Source organism: Stegodyphus dumicola, chromosome 12 (assembly GCF_044657685.1).
Source record: "Stegodyphus dumicola isolate Sdum_Otavi_A_Nest chromosome 12, ASM4465768v1".
NCBI classification, from domain to species: Eukaryota; Metazoa; Arthropoda; class Arachnida; order Araneae; family Eresidae; genus Stegodyphus; species Stegodyphus dumicola.
In genome coordinates this window covers 117,355,491-117,373,048 of record NC_140779.1, presented here as the reverse complement: position 1 = coordinate 117,373,048, position 17,558 = coordinate 117,355,491, and the positions used below count along the sequence as shown (strand labels likewise).

The 17,558-nt window shown below is 29.7% G+C and overlaps 1 protein-coding gene across 11 annotated transcripts in view; it reads right to left on the bottom strand.

The window, feature by feature from the left end:
- The window catches only part of Piezo (piezo type mechanosensitive ion channel component), a 260,388-nt gene that overhangs the window by 21,090 nt on the left and 221,740 nt on the right, over positions 1 to 17,558 (bottom strand). For all 11 annotated transcript variants that reach the window (XM_085806866.1, XM_085806871.1, XM_085806868.1 and 8 more), the window contains 5 exons: positions 15,416 to 15,470; positions 11,305 to 11,452; positions 8,313 to 8,357; positions 5,550 to 5,716; positions 762 to 926 (listed from right to left, as the gene is read on the bottom strand). In XM_085806866.1, the coding sequence (XP_085662992.1) occupies positions 762 to 926; positions 5,550 to 5,716; positions 8,313 to 8,357; positions 11,305 to 11,452; positions 15,416 to 15,470 (580 nt within the window). The remainder of the gene's footprint in view (positions 1 to 761; positions 927 to 5,549; positions 5,717 to 8,312; positions 8,358 to 11,304; positions 11,453 to 15,415; positions 15,471 to 17,558) is intronic.

The window sequence follows — 17,558 nt, the reverse complement described above, 5'->3', positions numbered from 1 at the left end:
ATTTAACCTAGTAAATCAGATGAGGGTGACTAATCTTCATTCTAACGAAGGCCAAGAGTAACTTGGTTTGGTTTGTTTTACACGATTACAGCAAAGCCTCGAGAGCTTCTGCCTAAGGGAAGGGATGCCTTTGTGAAGGACTTTCTAAGGAAAACTGGCTTGCATACATGATACACATGGGGAAAACCAAAGTGACCATGGGAAAACCGCCCATTTGTGAGATTCGAACCTCGGACCAAACTACCAGTGTTCAGCGACTTTACCACTCGGCCGCTAATGGGCAAAGTAACTTGGCCAATTAAGGCCAAGAGTTGCATAGGCTTTAAAACTATTAAAGCAGGAGATTTTAAGAGAAGCTTTAAACTATCTCACCATTAAAATAAGCAAGTGAATTATTAAAGGTATAAACTTTGACATGCTAAGTGTAATTATTGAGTTTACTGAGTATATACAACTATAACTGCAGAAAATATTCATTTTGAAAACTTTATCTGTCAAAATTCATTTATTTAACAATTTTATCTAAACATGTCTTGTACTTTTTAAACTCAATTTATTTTTTTTTAATTTTTTAATTTTATTATTATTATTTTTTTTTAACTTTCTTTCATGATATGATATTTGGGCCAACCTGTAAAATACAAAGAATTCATATTTAATGCTTACTTACTCAGATATTTAATTTTTGACAAACATATGAGTTGCATACAAGTTTATAGATATGACTTAAAAAGAAATAAAAAATAATGTAACATACTAACCCTTTAAAGAGAAACAAATTGGCATAGTTATATTTCTTGCAAAAGAAATTGCCCAAAATGCGAGTTGGATATCCAGACCTTATTTGATGAGCAGAAAGTAACAAATAAATACACTTGATAAAATACCACATTTTGGGTGGTAAGTTATTTGATGCCACAAAGTCCCTGTATTAACAAAAATTATGAGTAAAAGAAATATTATAAAATACAATTTATCATAAATTGAAAACTACCATTTAAATATTGGAAATTAATTTCATCCACTTTTAACCCTCTTGTTGCATATCCTGCAATCTCCACTGGTAAGGTAGAAGTAGCAAAATTTGCACAACCTGCGATTTCCACAGGGATCCAGTCCGTCTGTTTAACCACTTGCCTGATTATCCCGAGTTATCTCGGGTTCGTATATATTGCAGTTAATTATTATCCCGAGAAAACTCGGGTGAAGCAGAATTTGTGAGTACGATTTCTTTTATCACGGTTTTACTCAGTCTAGAGGAAATGAAAAGAAATATTTAGCTTTGATTGGCAGTTTGCCAAATTTTGTTGGTTGCGTGGTTCTTTTGGAGGGACTGGTTGCGTGTTTCCCTATTGTATAGTATACATTGGCTTGTGGATTAGTAATGTATAAAGAAGGATGCATGCGTTGGAAAAAAATAAAATATTGGCGATGATGGAAGATAGCGAAAGCGATGATTTTTCAGATAGTGATTATGAAAAGGTTGGGGAACAAATTTAAAAAAAAATCAAATCCAATGAGACAGTGTACTCTGTGCTCCCGTGAAAGAGATTCCAGCGGTAAGCCAGTAAGAAAAGAGACCAGATACCAGTGTAGAACGTCAGGTATCACTCTGTGTTGTGCCTTGTTTCAAAAACTATCATACAAAGATTAATATTTAATTTTTTTCGTTTGCCCGAGATAACTTGGGATAGTAAACTAATATTAAAAATAAATGATTTTACACCTTCAAAAAATTAAACTTAAAACCTACACATTTTTGGTTTGTTTCGTTTTGTTGTATTTAATAATAAAATAAAAAAATGTGATGATTTTTTGCAATTTTTTTCAAAAAAATTTGTAAAGGAAGTGGTTAACTGTGCAACCTGCTCTCTTCCTGTTCATGGTTTCATTTCACCTTTTCTGTGATGTTTGATTGTTTATTTAGATCAGGGTTAACAAATGACATTATTTGTCCATATTTCTGCGAAATATACAAGCATGTTTTGGACCATTCGGTACACTCTTTTCAAAACTCAAATATATCTGCAGTTCAACTCTCAATACCATGAGACTAACTGCTTGACATTTTGCTATCCATATATCCCTCCAATACAGCCTCGTAGACAGTGTGCTGTTTATTGCTAAAAAAGGAAAAAAAAAACATTTCTCAAAGAAACTCGAATTTGGTGCAGATTGCAAGGTAAGACTTGCAAAGAATTGAGCCTTGTTTTGAAGTTTATCATACCAAACTTCATTTCTAATAAATTTTCTGTAAATATTTTCCACATTTTCATTAAAATATACTTGTGAATTAATATGTTTTTACGTATTTCATAACTTAAACAAGATTAATTTTCAGAATTTTGCTTTTATATAATTATTCTTGTTTAAATTTTCTGACATCTTTTTTTATGATATAATTTCATATTGAAAAAAAAACTCTTTTGGGAAAAAAATTTACATATTTTAACTCTAAAACATATGTAGATTCCATATATGTTATAAAAAATATGTAATATTTGAATCTATTTTGATAACAAAAATTATGCAGCGAGAGGGTTAAAAGTAAATGCTTAAATATATCTCACAGTATAAGTTTATTTACATTAAAAAATAATATTCACACAGTTATACTTGATAAACATTTAATTAAAAACTAAGTAAGAAGGAAGATGTATAACTTTATTTTTATTTTAAAATAAAAGAAATATTACAGCCTATAACAGCATTGATAGCGCTCAGTTACTAAAAGCCCTCTCTGAGTTCAAAGCTCCAACAGAGTTAATTAACCTCATTCTAACCAAAACCATGTCTTCAGTACGAGTTCAAGGAGAAACATCTACCTCTTTTACAGTCAGCAATGGAGTTTGGCAGGGAGATGCATTGGCATGACTCATCTTTTATTTAGCTCTGGGGAAAGTTATAAGAGATGCTTGGTATTAATACAACTCCAAGATCAACAGCTGTGCTGGGAGAGACCGTTTTGGTTCTAGAGAATTCAGCCATGAAAATGAAGCTCAGAGTAAATGTGGAAAAAAACTAAATATATGTAATGTGGTTAAAAAGGAAAATCTGCTTGAAATATTTGAGAAGGGCCCATTTAAATTTGAATCTGTGAAAAAGTCACCTATTTGGGCTCTGAAATTAGCTATCAAAATGATGTTAATCCTTAATTCAGAAAAAGGATTATTACTGCAAATCATAGCTTCTTTGGTTTAAGACCTCTTCTGAAATCCCATCTAATAAAGAAAAGGACAAAAATTCTACTATACAAGGTATTAATAAAATCAGTCTTAACCTATGCTTCAGAGACATGTACACTCTGACTACAAGGGAAAAAAGAGATTAGGTGATCTTTGAAAGGTGATCTTTCTAACAATTACTTTTGGTGCTGTTTTGAAGAATAATATATGGTGTAAACCAGGGATGGGCAAACTACATCCCGCCAGAACGTTCTATCCGACCCGCGGATAGAATTTTAATTTGCCGGTCCGAAGCGAATTAAAAGAAATATATATTTATATATTATATATCCATCTTCTTTTCTACTTTGTTTAAATATTATTTTCTCTTCCTTTTTTTACACAGGACTAATGATCTTTTTACTTACTCTAAACTCTGGCTTTTAACTTTGAAAGTGCCTATAACAAATATATGTAACATTGGGACTGATGAAGCACCAAATATTATAGGAAAAATCTGGATTTCTTGAACTCTTTAATCAAAACTATCCCGGGAACAACGTTGTTTCTCTACATTGTGTTATACATCAAGATGCTCTCTGTAAGTCTGCAAATGAATATGAAACCAGTGCTTGATGCAGTCATGAAGCTTGTAAATACTATTCAATCTCGTGGGCAATCTCAATTCAATTTTTTTCAGTCCATGCAATCTGAATACTCTGATGTACTGTATTGCATGAAAGTAAGGTGGCTCAGTGCAGGATGTGTTTTCGAATGAGTTTGGCAGCTGAAAGATGACATTGTGTCGTTCTTGTAAAAAATCAATTTATAGACAATCTAGGCTCATCTCAAATCTTTTAAACTAAAATTGCTGGGCAGGTAGCTAAGAATGACTTGTCTCATTTCCTGAAGTTAAATTCAATACCCTTAGTAAATGAAGAGAAGCTTAAGAATTATTTATAAAGATGGCTTGAAAACATTGCATTTTGAGTTCAAATGCAGATTTCAAGATTTCAGTCCCATTTAAACACAACTGGATATTTTTACCATGCCTTTCAACTCAAATTGTGAAGCAGCGAGGTCCCATTTGCAGCTTGAATTAATTGAGTTGCAATCTAACAGTCATTTCAAGCAGTTGTTTCTAAATATGCCAAAATAAGAGCTTTACGAATCATTATCGAAAGTAAGTTTCCCAAATTCAATATCTCAGGCACAAATAATCAGTGCAATGTTTGCTTCATCTTATATATGTAAACAAGTTATTTCAACTATCAACCTTAGAAAGAATTATTTCAGAAGTAGACTGATAAATGGCCATTTAGCCTCACTCTTTAGAATCAGTATAACTCACACTTCGAACCTGACTATAAGGAACTTTCAAAAATGAAATCGTAATTTCATTCATCTCATTAACATATTTAAATTGTAATACTTGTGTGTATATTTTTTTACTTTCAAAAAAATTTACCTTGGCCCGTCAAACTTTTGTTTTTTGATTTTTGGCCCGCAACCGAAAAAGTTTGCCCATCCCTGGTGTAAACGGTATAGCTTTAAACTCTATTAACTTTATAAAGATCAGGATATTATTATATTCATAAAATTAAGTAGAATGAGATGGACAGGTCACCTCCTGATAATGAATGTAGAGAGAATGGTCCTTAAGATCTTTAATGCAACCCGTTTGTGGAAGATCAAGAGGAAGACCTATGAAAAGATGAGAGGAATTGCCTAGATGAAGAACTGGCCATTCTAAAAATTTAGAACTGGAGGTCAATTGCTGGAAGGGAGTGGAATGGCTTCTGAGGATGAAAGGCCTTTGAAGGCCCACAAAAGGCTGTTATGCCAATGCTGATGAAAAGAAATATTAAGGAATTTAAAAAAGGAAAACAATACAACATATTCTAAAATATGTAACAATGTTTTAGCTCACTGCCATATCATTGAGATTAAAATATATTTATACTATAAAATATGGCTAATATTCTTATCAGTAATTCTTATTAGATTATAAAACTTGAATATATATACTAAATTAAGTATTTCAAATTGCAAACTCCCTTCTCAAAAATCGCTTTACAAGTGCTTAAAATTTGTATTACATTTCACCTTTACTTTTTGCCAAAGGTAAATAACAGTGAATTGACATGTTATTGATTTAAAAGCTCCTGATTAAATTTAGTAATGAAGCATGAAATGCTTAATTTTTCTGATGTTATGCATGAACATAATAATCATAAAGACATTTAATCTAACTTTTGCAGTTATATAAAAGAAATCTAATATACTATTACATTTAAATAATATGAGTAAGAAATTAGACCAAAACAAAATTTGAATTCGGATTTTACTATTCAAGTAAGATTACAAGAAAATGACATCACTCACCTAGATGTTATAGCAGGCAAAATGAAGAACATCCACATGTGAACAACAAAAACGGATATTATTTGAAAAATCAACTTCCCTAATATATACTTCCTTAAGTATAAGGCTCTATCAGTAACAATTGTTGCAAACTGAGCAATTAGCATAATTAGGAAAGGTATAGGAACCTATAAATAAAATTGTAAAAAAGAATTTGAACTAAATACTATGAAAACACACAAAAATAAATCTTCAGAAGAAAAAGAGAAAATACATATGTTAAAACTAATTTGTATGTAATTTAGAAGTTTCTATAAAATATAGCACATATCTATGTAAAATGTTAGCTAAACAAACTAATGCCAATATTTAAAGACTGTAATAACTGTAAAGTGGAGATTTAAAAATATGAACTAAGTTAGAAGATTATTCTAAATTTAAACATTCTTCTCAGTTTAACATTTGAGTAAAGTATGAAATAAATGTAACATGTTATTAGTAGAATAAATTGATAAAACTGTAATTAATAACAAAACAGAACATAGGTAACCTCTACGAAGAACTTTGTCGTTAATAAAAAATTAAAATTTTACTTTCTTTAGATGATTTATTAATTTCAATTATCAGTATCTGTAACAATATTCACACTTCTGGTAAACATTCGCTTAATTAGAACTTCCTGTTTGTCCAGAGACTGTTTTAGTTATAACTATCTGCGAAAATGTTAAGGAAATCCCCTGTGCAGCTTCCGGGCAAAACTGTCATTTTCTATGCCTCTAAATGACCAAAGTGCTCAACAAAAGGATGTCGTAAAAGAACCCCCCCCTTTGAAGCGTTCCTAAAAACGTTTAACTTAATATTTTCAGTTATCAAACTTAAACAGAAAAATAATATGTTCAATTATTTATCTGGTGGCGTACCAAATCGTGGCCAACTGGGAAACTTTCAGCATCCTGGCAAGTAGTTCATGCCTGATGACCATGTGAAGACTGAGGCGTTTGTTCAAAATTACTTGATGCAAGATGAAAATTAATGTTAAAATAGTTTAATTTCATTATAAGAAACAATTATCAATTCATAAGTTTAATAGCTATTCAAGTTAATAATAATTCAACTATTCCATTTAATAGTATTAGAAAGATAAAATTTACATTTATTTAAAGAGCAATAAAGTGCAGCAAAAACTGTGTGTAATTTAACAGGGATACAAGGAATCATGTGGTGCCCACACATAAGATTTTTTTTTAATACAGAGACTGATTTTACTGTTATAAATCTGAATCCTTTTACATCCCTTTGCACATTTTGTTAAAATAAAATATGATATTATATTACAGAAAACACTTTTAATGTGAAAAATTAATAATAAGTTTAAAGAGCTTTTTAGTTAGAAAAAGAACCCAAAATTTCCCTTATCCCATACTTTCCATACTTTGGTCCATCAGTTCTAACAAATTCATCAATCTCAAATATAATGTTTTTCAATACCCAGATAAAAATTTTCTCAGAACCACCAATGTTATACACAGATCATTATTGTCACTAAGTATATCAATAATTTAACATGATTTGTCCTAGAATAATTTCACTTAATATATATATATATATATATATTATATATATAATTTTGTTTGGTAATTTATTTTTTTAAATATGTGGTATACCTACATTTTTTGCTCAAAATATTTTTGATTCACAACCTGAAAGCTGCAAATGCTTTACTTATAATTTTCACTTTTTTTTTTTTTTTTTTTTTTTTTTTTGGAGGGGCAAAAAAGGTATATGAAAGAAAAATATATATTGTAGTAAAATAAAAGATAAACAAGTATATATGTTTTCTAATTATTTCTTTATTGTTGTAACTTCTAAGAAAAAATCTCTAATCTCTAAACGAGCATACTTAAAAAAGTACAAGCATGCTCTTTTCTTCTAACTTACGTACAAGAAGTATGAGCGAAACATAGTTTAGCCATATATGCTTTGAACTGACTGAGCATAAAAATGTATTTGTTTATTGTGAAATAAAAAAATAAAAAAAAAAACCCTTCAAACAGTTTTGATGCAAAAACCTTCTTTAAAAAATGTACATAATGAAACTTTCATGGTTGTAATATACAAATTAAATAACTTAATACATTGCAAAAAATAGAATTATCATAATTTACTGTAAACAGGTTAATACTCTCTCTGAGTCACATAAAATTACAGAATTTTTAGATTCATTTACGTGCAATTAATTCGCTTCTGGAAATTATGAAGCTTTATTATTATGTACGTATCAAAACATTTGAATTAGACATAATTTTAATTCTTTTATTTATGATCAAAATAAATAATTAAACATTTTATTCTCTAATTATTGTGCTCAAATTATATTATTATTTTATTCTTTAATTCTTTAATTAATTAATTCTTCATTAAGTATGTGAATAGTTATGTTGATATACAAGATATTGCTTAAGTTCTGAATGAAACCAATTTGTTTTTATTTATTATTAATATGCCTACACTGAAAGCTAAAGATATAAATGTGGTGAGATCAAACCAGAGATAATATAATGCAGCTTTCTTATAACATGATATACACTAAGTGCAGCAGAAGCCGATTTCCTTATAAAACCTACAAATCCCCTCAATTTTAACCATCTAGAGAAAAAGTTCTGATTTCTCATAGCAAATATAAATTTTTGGATGATTTTAAATGAACGAGTCATAATGATTCAGTGAAATTTTTGTAACAACAGATTTCAACTGAAACAAGAAAAGAAGAGAATGTTACACTACCTTGTTTTCTTCAAAATAAGATGTTACAGCTTCTGATCCTTCAGTCTAAAAAAATAAAAATAATACACATAAAATTACTACTGTATAAAGTTGTATTCTAGCTTCAAATTTTATTGACCATATACTGTAATATATTCAATTTTCTACATGCGCTGACATTCAAATGGCTCCTAAATTAACAAATTTATGATTATTTTAAAATTGATTCTTTTTTATCCCTGGTATAAGAAATTCAGATTCAGTAAAATAAATATAATTAAACAAGAAACCTTATTTCTGCCTACATGTTGTAGAGAAACAAAGACCAAAAAAAATTTTAAACATTATAAAAACCCATAAAATACTTAAACTTTTTTTTAGTTAAAACTGCAATAAAATGCTTTGTCAGCACCTACAACTTCTTAATTTTTAGTTCAATGAGTCAAATTTTTCACATTAAAACGTAAAAACAATAATACAAATTAAAGCTTAAAAGGTAAACTGAAAAATGTCCCAAAACATAAATAAGAATAGAATAAATTTATTAAAGTTAAAAAATTATCATCAGCAGCAAAATCATTTCCAAAGTTATGGCATCTAATAGCAAACCATAACATTGTTGATACACTTCTGCAAAATGTTCTGATAGCTAGGAAAAAAAAAAATTTGACAAAAACAGCATTGAAGAATATCTATAACTATCAGATAAGATCATAAGCAAAACATCAAAAGTAAAAAAAAAGCCAAAAAAACAATATATATCAATATACTAAATACCAGTTTAAATTATCCTTGTTTTGGCCATTAAACTTTGTTATAAATGCTAGGGTATTCATATTTTAAATTAGATTTCAATCCAGAAAGGTCTGATAGCAGCAGTACAAAATGAAGGCATAACATGGCACAGAAAACAGCAGCACTGAAGCACTAAAGGCTAGCAACATATCTTCAGGTAAGATGACTTATCTTTCCTATCTTCTTTCAATATACATACATGTATACTTGAAGAAAAATATTAGAAATGTGTCATTAGTCTATTTGCTTACAACTATGACACATGGGAGTTGCTCTGCACAGCCATGAAGCATAGAAATTTATTGACAGTGAAAAGTGGTATGTTGCAGCATATTACGACCACTAGCGATAATGATCATTATTCATGATACATTCATCATTACTCATATTTCAAACATACTACCTGTTAAACAAAAATTTTAATATTACAGTCCAACCATGCAAATAAATTTTATTTAGAACTGCTTTCGAACTTATACAGGAAGCCTCAATACACACAACAAAATTTAATTTGAAAGTGACTTGTACAGCATGAGGAATAAGAAAAAGCAGATACCATGATGATTTATTTCCAGACTCTAAGAGCACAGAATTTAATGATATGAAATCTTTATCTAAAATATCTTAAATGATAAATTTAAATATAGACTTTTCACCTACAAGCTGCCTTTTATATCAGAATGAATGTATCAAATAGCATTGCATCATGCATAGTATTTATATTTATCCAGATGATACTGAACTGTTGCATATAAAGCATTTGCGGCATATTAACCCCTTAACTGCCGCGGGCGTATATATACGCCTTGCTCAGCTGATGCGTTAACTGCCCCAGATGCGCAGCCGATGCGTTAACTTTGCGAATAATTTTAGGTGTAGCAGCGCAAAGCAAATGATAGCAGTTTGGAAGGACGTATATATACGCCTGGGGCAGTTAACGCATCGGCTGAGCAAGGCGTATATATACGCCCGCGGCAGTTAATGGGTTAAGATCTGTACAAAAAATTATCATATTATAGCTTAGATAAAATCTTTTGAAAGTTTTAGATCAACTAAAGACATAAATTTCAGCTCAGCAATCTTGCTTTAACCCTTTAACTACAGCTGTCATCAATAAGCAATTTACCTAATCTGCCGCATTATTCCGGAAATCATCAATAGACGATTTACAGTTTTTAAAGCGGTTGTTGAGCGGCATTTCATCGTCAGTGAGCGATTATAAAACAACAGTCATTTATCATATACCAAACTGACTCAAATATAAGTTAATTATAACAAACCAAATAACTAATTGCCTAATACCATAAATAACTTGAAAAAATCGTAAATTTTGTTTTGCTTTCTGCTTTTGTATAGTAAATGATACAATATAAGCAAAATAAATCACAGAGAACCCAGGAAATAATTACAAAACCAGACTGTGTATTGGACTACACCACGAATGAGACTTATAAACAAGGCTGACAAGCAGCTGTCTTTCATAGAGACTGTTCGTAAAAGTATGAAGTGGCATAAAATGTTTTCTCCCCCCATTAGACATTTCTGTTTTGAATATAAATAATGTTTCTGGTAAAAACAAGAAACAATGACCTGTCATTTGAAAGAATTTATTAGAAACATTATACAACAAATTTTGTCAAAACACAGAATCCTTATTCCAGTTCGATCTGATACTCTAAGCGGAGAATTGTTTGCCCAATTAGCCATCAGTAATTTCATTGAAAGACATTTTTTGGGCAATGTTCCACTCACTGCTGGGAAAAGAAAGGGCCAAAGAATATGCCACATTTATAGTAATGCCACCAGAGATGAAAGAAAACGCAACTCTGTGACAATTTGGTATTCAGAGTGTCAAGTGGGTTTATGTGTTGGACATTGTTTTAGAACTTTTGATATTACATTTTCTGTCATTTACAGTTTAAAAAAAAAACCATTTTATTTACTATAAGTTTATAAGCTAGAAGTGTACGATTGTAAGTATGTTTACAGGATTATAAGTTTAGACAAATATCTATAAACTGTTATTATATTTTTTTAGGACTAGAATAACCCTTTCCTTTCTTCCCGATGCTTCCAACCTCTTTGAAGCTAAATATAATATAAACAAAGAAATTTTGCAAAATCTTAAAAAATTTCTAACACATCAGTTTCTCTATTGGTATTCAGTAATGTTAAATAAAATATCAAGACGAGAAAAAGATATAATAAATCTGCTTACCCCAAAAGCCCAGTAGCCAAATACAACAATGAAAAAATTGATGAAATCACAGAAAAACATAAAAGCATATACATCTACAGTGACACGGTATTCAGGATAAAGTAGATGATAAAAAAACATTTTGACGGGGTCAACCACCGTTCCTACACTGAAAGGGAAATAATAATTCTTAATTATTTCATCAAAATAAATAATTAAAAAAACTTTATGTACAATGTAAATTTCTAAACTTTTCTTAGTTAAACAGGTGTTCCAATAAATGTCAACATGATTTCATATTATTCTGCATAAACAAATGTTGATAAAAGTACATATTCATTAAACGGCAAGTCTAATTTCTTAAAATATTAATAAAATGAAATTTCTATGGCTTGCCTGTTACTTTATTACATTACGGTCAATTCAAAAATAAAGAAAGTTATATAAAAACATTCAAATAAGAAATAAATACAACAATAACAACAAGGTAGAAGTTACAAGAATGAAATACAACGATTATATTTATATTGAAAAGCATAACATAATCGAGTCACTGAAGGAAAAAATAATATCTTCTTTACAGAAAGAGATAAACATTTAATTTACTTTTGGATTTACTGCAAAAATGCTCATATTTTTCTCAAGCAAATTTTTTAACATTATTAACACTAGAATGAGAAGATTTTTTTTCTCTTATTAAAAAGTTTGAAGCTTATATTTAAGGCTTATTTTTATAAATAATGGTTCAATAATTTAAATTCTCACCAACAAACATAAAACCATAATATAATTGGATATAATATTTTTATAAGCATATGTAATGAGAATGGAAAGGATGTTTAAAAATGAGAGTAAGTAATGTTGATACTGTTTGCTGTAACCTAAGATATATAAATTAGAACACATCCATGAAATTATACAGACGAAATAAAAAAATAAAAAAAATTATAAAACACAATTTGAAATTAAGCATATATGTTACCACTAAAGTTCAGAAATCATTAATGTGCACATTACCTAGCTTATCTGCAGATTAACCGATTTGCTTCACTAAAGTGTGGAATCAAAAGTTTTTCACATTCTACTTAGATAATGTGTAAGTCAAGGGCTTCCATATCGTTAAATTCAAAAGTTTGTCCAAAAGTCAAATATGTATGTGTCACATTATTGTATAAATGAATTAAAAAGAATATGTACTTTTAATGATTGCCTTCCATTATGCCCTCAAAATGAAGACTGTAGACTGAATACAATACATTTTCCCCCTCTTTCCTTAGCTGAACAAAGTTTTGTAGGAAATGTATGTATAAAAATAGAACTTAAAAACATTCAAAGATAGAACTTCAGCAACTTGAGTCATAAATAAAAATGCTGCATTTAAAAGTAAAGCTGAAACCATCAAAGTGATAGTATTATTTTTTCTAGTGTTTAATTATGCTCATAAACCTTAGCACATATTTAGAAAAGTGTTCTATGCCTGGGATATGGTGGATAGAAAATTTTAAATTTTTATTATGGTCTCATTAAAATGGATTTTGGGCTTTTCCTCTTAACCTCTACAGTTATATAAAAAATATTTTTTTCTTTTTCCATGTAGCAGAGTTCTGCCAGGCCTTCACGAACTCTTCTGCAACACAATATGATAATTTAGGACAAAAGACATACAGTCAAAAGTCTTTAATCCGGACTCGTCGGGACTTCGGCGATTCCGGATTATTGATTTTTCTGGATTATAGATCATCAGTTTAAATCTGGTAAGATGGAATGCAGAAATTACAAAATTAAAAATATAAAACCGTAATTTATAAAATAATGAGCAATTATGATCTAAAGGGTATCAAATTTTACAAAAAAAAGCTTAATATTTATTTGTTTACTTTATTAAACATTTCTTTCAACGCGCGCATGCGTAAAGCATACATTTCGCATAGCCGAAATTAGAAAATTGCAACCAGAAACTATTTGATTTGTATTCGTGATATTTATAATGACGAGGAATTTGATTTAAATCATATCAAAGATGGAGTACATCGAGATGAAATACTACATTTAGTAAAGAATTATAAGCCAAATAAAATAAAAACATCTGCCCTGAAGATAACGATAGTGCTGAGAGATCAACTTCCAGTTCATTGCTAGCCGCGACGTTCACCCTCCCCCCCGTGCAGAGCAGCGTGAAATTGATAAACAGTTTTCGGAACGGTTAGATAAACAAAGGATATGCCTTATTATCCATTTTTTGCAGCAATTAAACTTTTTGTTTGATGGACATCGAAACATACTTTCGTTTTGTAGATCCTTTGCGACCTCCAGCATCAGAAATTCTATTTGACATAATCGAAAGTTCAAGCTTACTTTTATAAAATTGCTCTTACAGTCTGCAAAAAATAATAAGCCGGATCCAATTCGAAGATTAAGGAACAACGCAATCATTAACATTAACTGAAATAGATAATTAGATAATTTAACTTATACCGTCCGTTATACATTAAACACGCACGCGAAAACGTATTCTGCGCTTGCACACACCGATATGTGCAGTCGTAAAGGTCTTACGCCCACGCGTAAACGCCTATGCGCATGCGCAGAAAGTTTTTAGCTTTGAGGTCCGGATTATAGATCATTCCGTATTATGGGTGTCCGAATTAACGACTTTTGACTGTATATTATATATGACTCGACAATTATTTAGAGAAGTGTAGTATGAAATTCATACAAAAATTTATACATGTACTCAATTTAAAAAGTTTACCCTACTCATATTTTTGCTGATCCTAAACTTTTGAATTCATTTATTTTTCTGAATTTTATGCTATTCGCATTTTCTAGAAAAAATAAATTTCATTTAAATGAAACATTATATTATATGGACAGAAGCATATGGCGAATAATGGACATACAAAGAAAAAATAAAGAATATTCATTTGGGACAAAAAAACTCTTTCTTGTAGAGGTCTAAAACAGGGTTTTTTAAACTGTGGGTAGCGAACCCCAAGGGGGTCGCGGGACCAGCAGCCGGAGGTCACCAAAAATTTTAAAAGTTTTGATTTTCTTTAATTTATTATAATAATTTTAGAATTACCAAATATTTTTATACAATGTATCCGAAAATAGATAAAGATAAGACAATACAGACAAAGAAAAAAAATGAAAACGTTTCATGCATTCTTCTTATAATATAAATGTTCATTTTCCTTGCTTTGCACGTGACACTGTCATTCCATCCATTACTTATTTAAAATTTTCACATTGTTCTATGTCTTAAAATTAGAAATTAAAGTTAATGACCTAAAACTTCAATAGTATATTACAGCACAGTGAAAAAATCGAAAGTTTCACTCACGCGTATGTCGGATTTGTGCAATACTTATGGGGTCCCACAAAATTTTTTAAATATTGGGGTCCTGGGGCTGGCAAAAAAAAAATCTCAGTGATAAAAAGGGGATGTGACTGAAAAAAGTTTAAGAAACTCTGGTCTAAAATAAGCACTAAAAGCAAACTTTTACTATAGAAGTGCTGTATATTATAACTTATGCAACACTGAAAATTAGTAATTAAAATTTGGGGGATAATAAAAATTTTTGTAATTTTTCAAGAATGCATTCATTAGTTAAAAAAATTAAACACAATTCAGATAAGTTGTAATAACTCCTCTAAAACGATTTTCACTATAAATGGCTGTATAAATACCAACTAATGCCAACTTTGCATATTACATGAAAATTAGCATCAGTTGCAACAATTAATATAATTTACACAGTAGTTCAAAAACACAATTCAGTTAGAATTATAATTTTGTGCTCCAAATCTAAAATTAAAGAAGTTCAGTAGAGCCATTTTGCAGATACAACTTTAAAACATATTTGGCAAATAAGAGTAATCTCTCCATTTAAGGAAGGATTAGATTATTTAATCATGGTACCCTTTTCACTGGCAAAATTATCTGCCACAGGGATGGTATGCCACTTTCTAAAGTAAACTAGCCACAATTTTCTAAGATTTTTACAAAACTTTTTTAAAGTAAACATAGGTCTCCTTAAAGTAAACATAAAAGTTAAGTTTAAAGTGAACATAAAAGTTTGAGGTAAACTAATATTTCTAAAAATCACTTAGAAATGAAAGCATGTCATACATTTTGTTAATATCCACTCTCTGAAAATCTTCATAGAACGAAGATTCGCTACTGGCTGAAAAATAAATAACATCAAAAATCAATAAAATAGAAAAATGTTTATTTAATAAAGAAATACATATTTAAAAAATTCTCCTATTAATGAAATAAATATTTTTTCCTATAACCACATCACGTGAATAAATACATAAAACAAAAGAAAAATTAGAAACTTAAAAATACAAAAAATCACTGTTTAATCATTTTATTGAATTAAATCAGGAATACAGATTTGACGAAATTTTTCTCTTTCTTTCATACACTAGGTAGTAAGTACAATAAAATTCTAGTCCTATATCAATTTCTATGTAAATGTGCATGTTTCCTTTTTAAACTACTTTATTTTACAATAGTTTTTGTCGTACATTTAATTAATATTGCTTTGAATTATAATATCATAAATGAAAAAATAGCTTAACAGCGATGTAATCATTGTGGCATTTCTAGTGCGAATATTTGCTTTAATTCATTTTAAAGTAAATATAACTTTTTTTCAAGATTTATTTTTAAATTTCAATATTCAGGGAACTCACTTTAGAAACATGCTTTAAACAATTATTATAGATATCATCATAGTTTCAATTAGGTGAATAACATTCATGACCGGTGAATAACATTCACGATTCATTTTATTTGGATAGTCACAAAGGTAAAAATAAGTGTAAACTATATTCTTTTCACAAATTAAACACAAAAAAGAAAATGGGGGAAGTGAAAATATATGCAGAATTTTCAAATATTTCAAGAATGAATTTATTGATTTATGACATCTTATTAGAAATTTAGGTACTATTTGGTTTCGAGGGCCGTAAAAAATCGCCAGACTATTGTTGATGCCAATGCTGCCAAAATTAATTGTGGCAAGAAAGGAAATATAATAGTAAATAACTATCTAAGATTGATGTTTTAATTTAGATGAAAGGTTAATTTCATATAATACTTTTTATTATTATAATTTATATGAAAAAGGCTAAACATGACTGAATGTAAGCATAAGAGTAAATAACTATTTCAGATCATTATTATAATTTATATAAAACTTGTTAAACATAACTGAATGAATGCCTGCATCGCTATTTCGCTACCGACTTATGGCTAAAGCATAATTTCATCTCATTGGTTGTTCAAACGTAATTTTCTATAATGAATGATGCCTTTTCTTTGAAAATATTCAGAAACGGAATTCAGAAGTGCAGAATCGCTCACTTATTTGTTTGCCGCTTTTTACAAGGGTAAAAACAATTGAATTTTTGTCAATTTTCTTTTACTTTTTAAGTGAAAATAGATCGATGTGTACATAGATAAAGTCAAGGGTGTGTGCAGTGCCATTTTTGTGCAATTCTGGGATTTTTTTTTTTTAGTGAAAATAGGTCAATGTGCACATGGATACCAAGTATGCGCAATTCTTAAAAATGCGTCAAGCAGTGGGTTATTCTGAACTTTACCCAAAAGTTTATTGCCAACTTTTCATCATGGGTAATTCCCAAATTGTTAAATCCATAGGATATCAAAAAAGGATTTAAAAATTAAACTAGTATTTCAATGGCATCTTAAGAAATATAGAACTACGAGGCGTATTCGGAAACTAAGTACCGTTTTGAAAAAAAAAAAAAAAAAAAAAATAGTAAAACAATTTTTTCTAATCCAATTTTATTTTTACATGAAAATACATGTCTTAAACTATTTTTCAACATAGTTTCCGCCAATGATCAAACACTTGTCATAGTGGGTGACCAATTTTGTATACCATCGTCAAAGAAACTTCTCGCCAGTTTCGATAACCACGACTCCACAGTATTTTTCGTGTCATTGTCAGATCCAAAGTCCAAAGCGCTTGTCACCAAGCTCGCGCTTCATGTGCAGGAACAAGTGATAGTCGGACGGCGCCAACCCGGCGCAAGTCCGGGCTGTATGGCGGGTAATCGAACTGCTCTCAATGAAACTGTCGAATTAATGATTGAGTGACACCAGCAGTATGGGGCCGAGCATTGTCATGGAGCAACACAATTCCTTTACTGAGCCTTCTTCTTCATTTGTTTTGAATGGCACGCCTTAGTTTTGTTAAAGTCTCACAAACAATATCGTGCCGCATTAATGGTTTCAC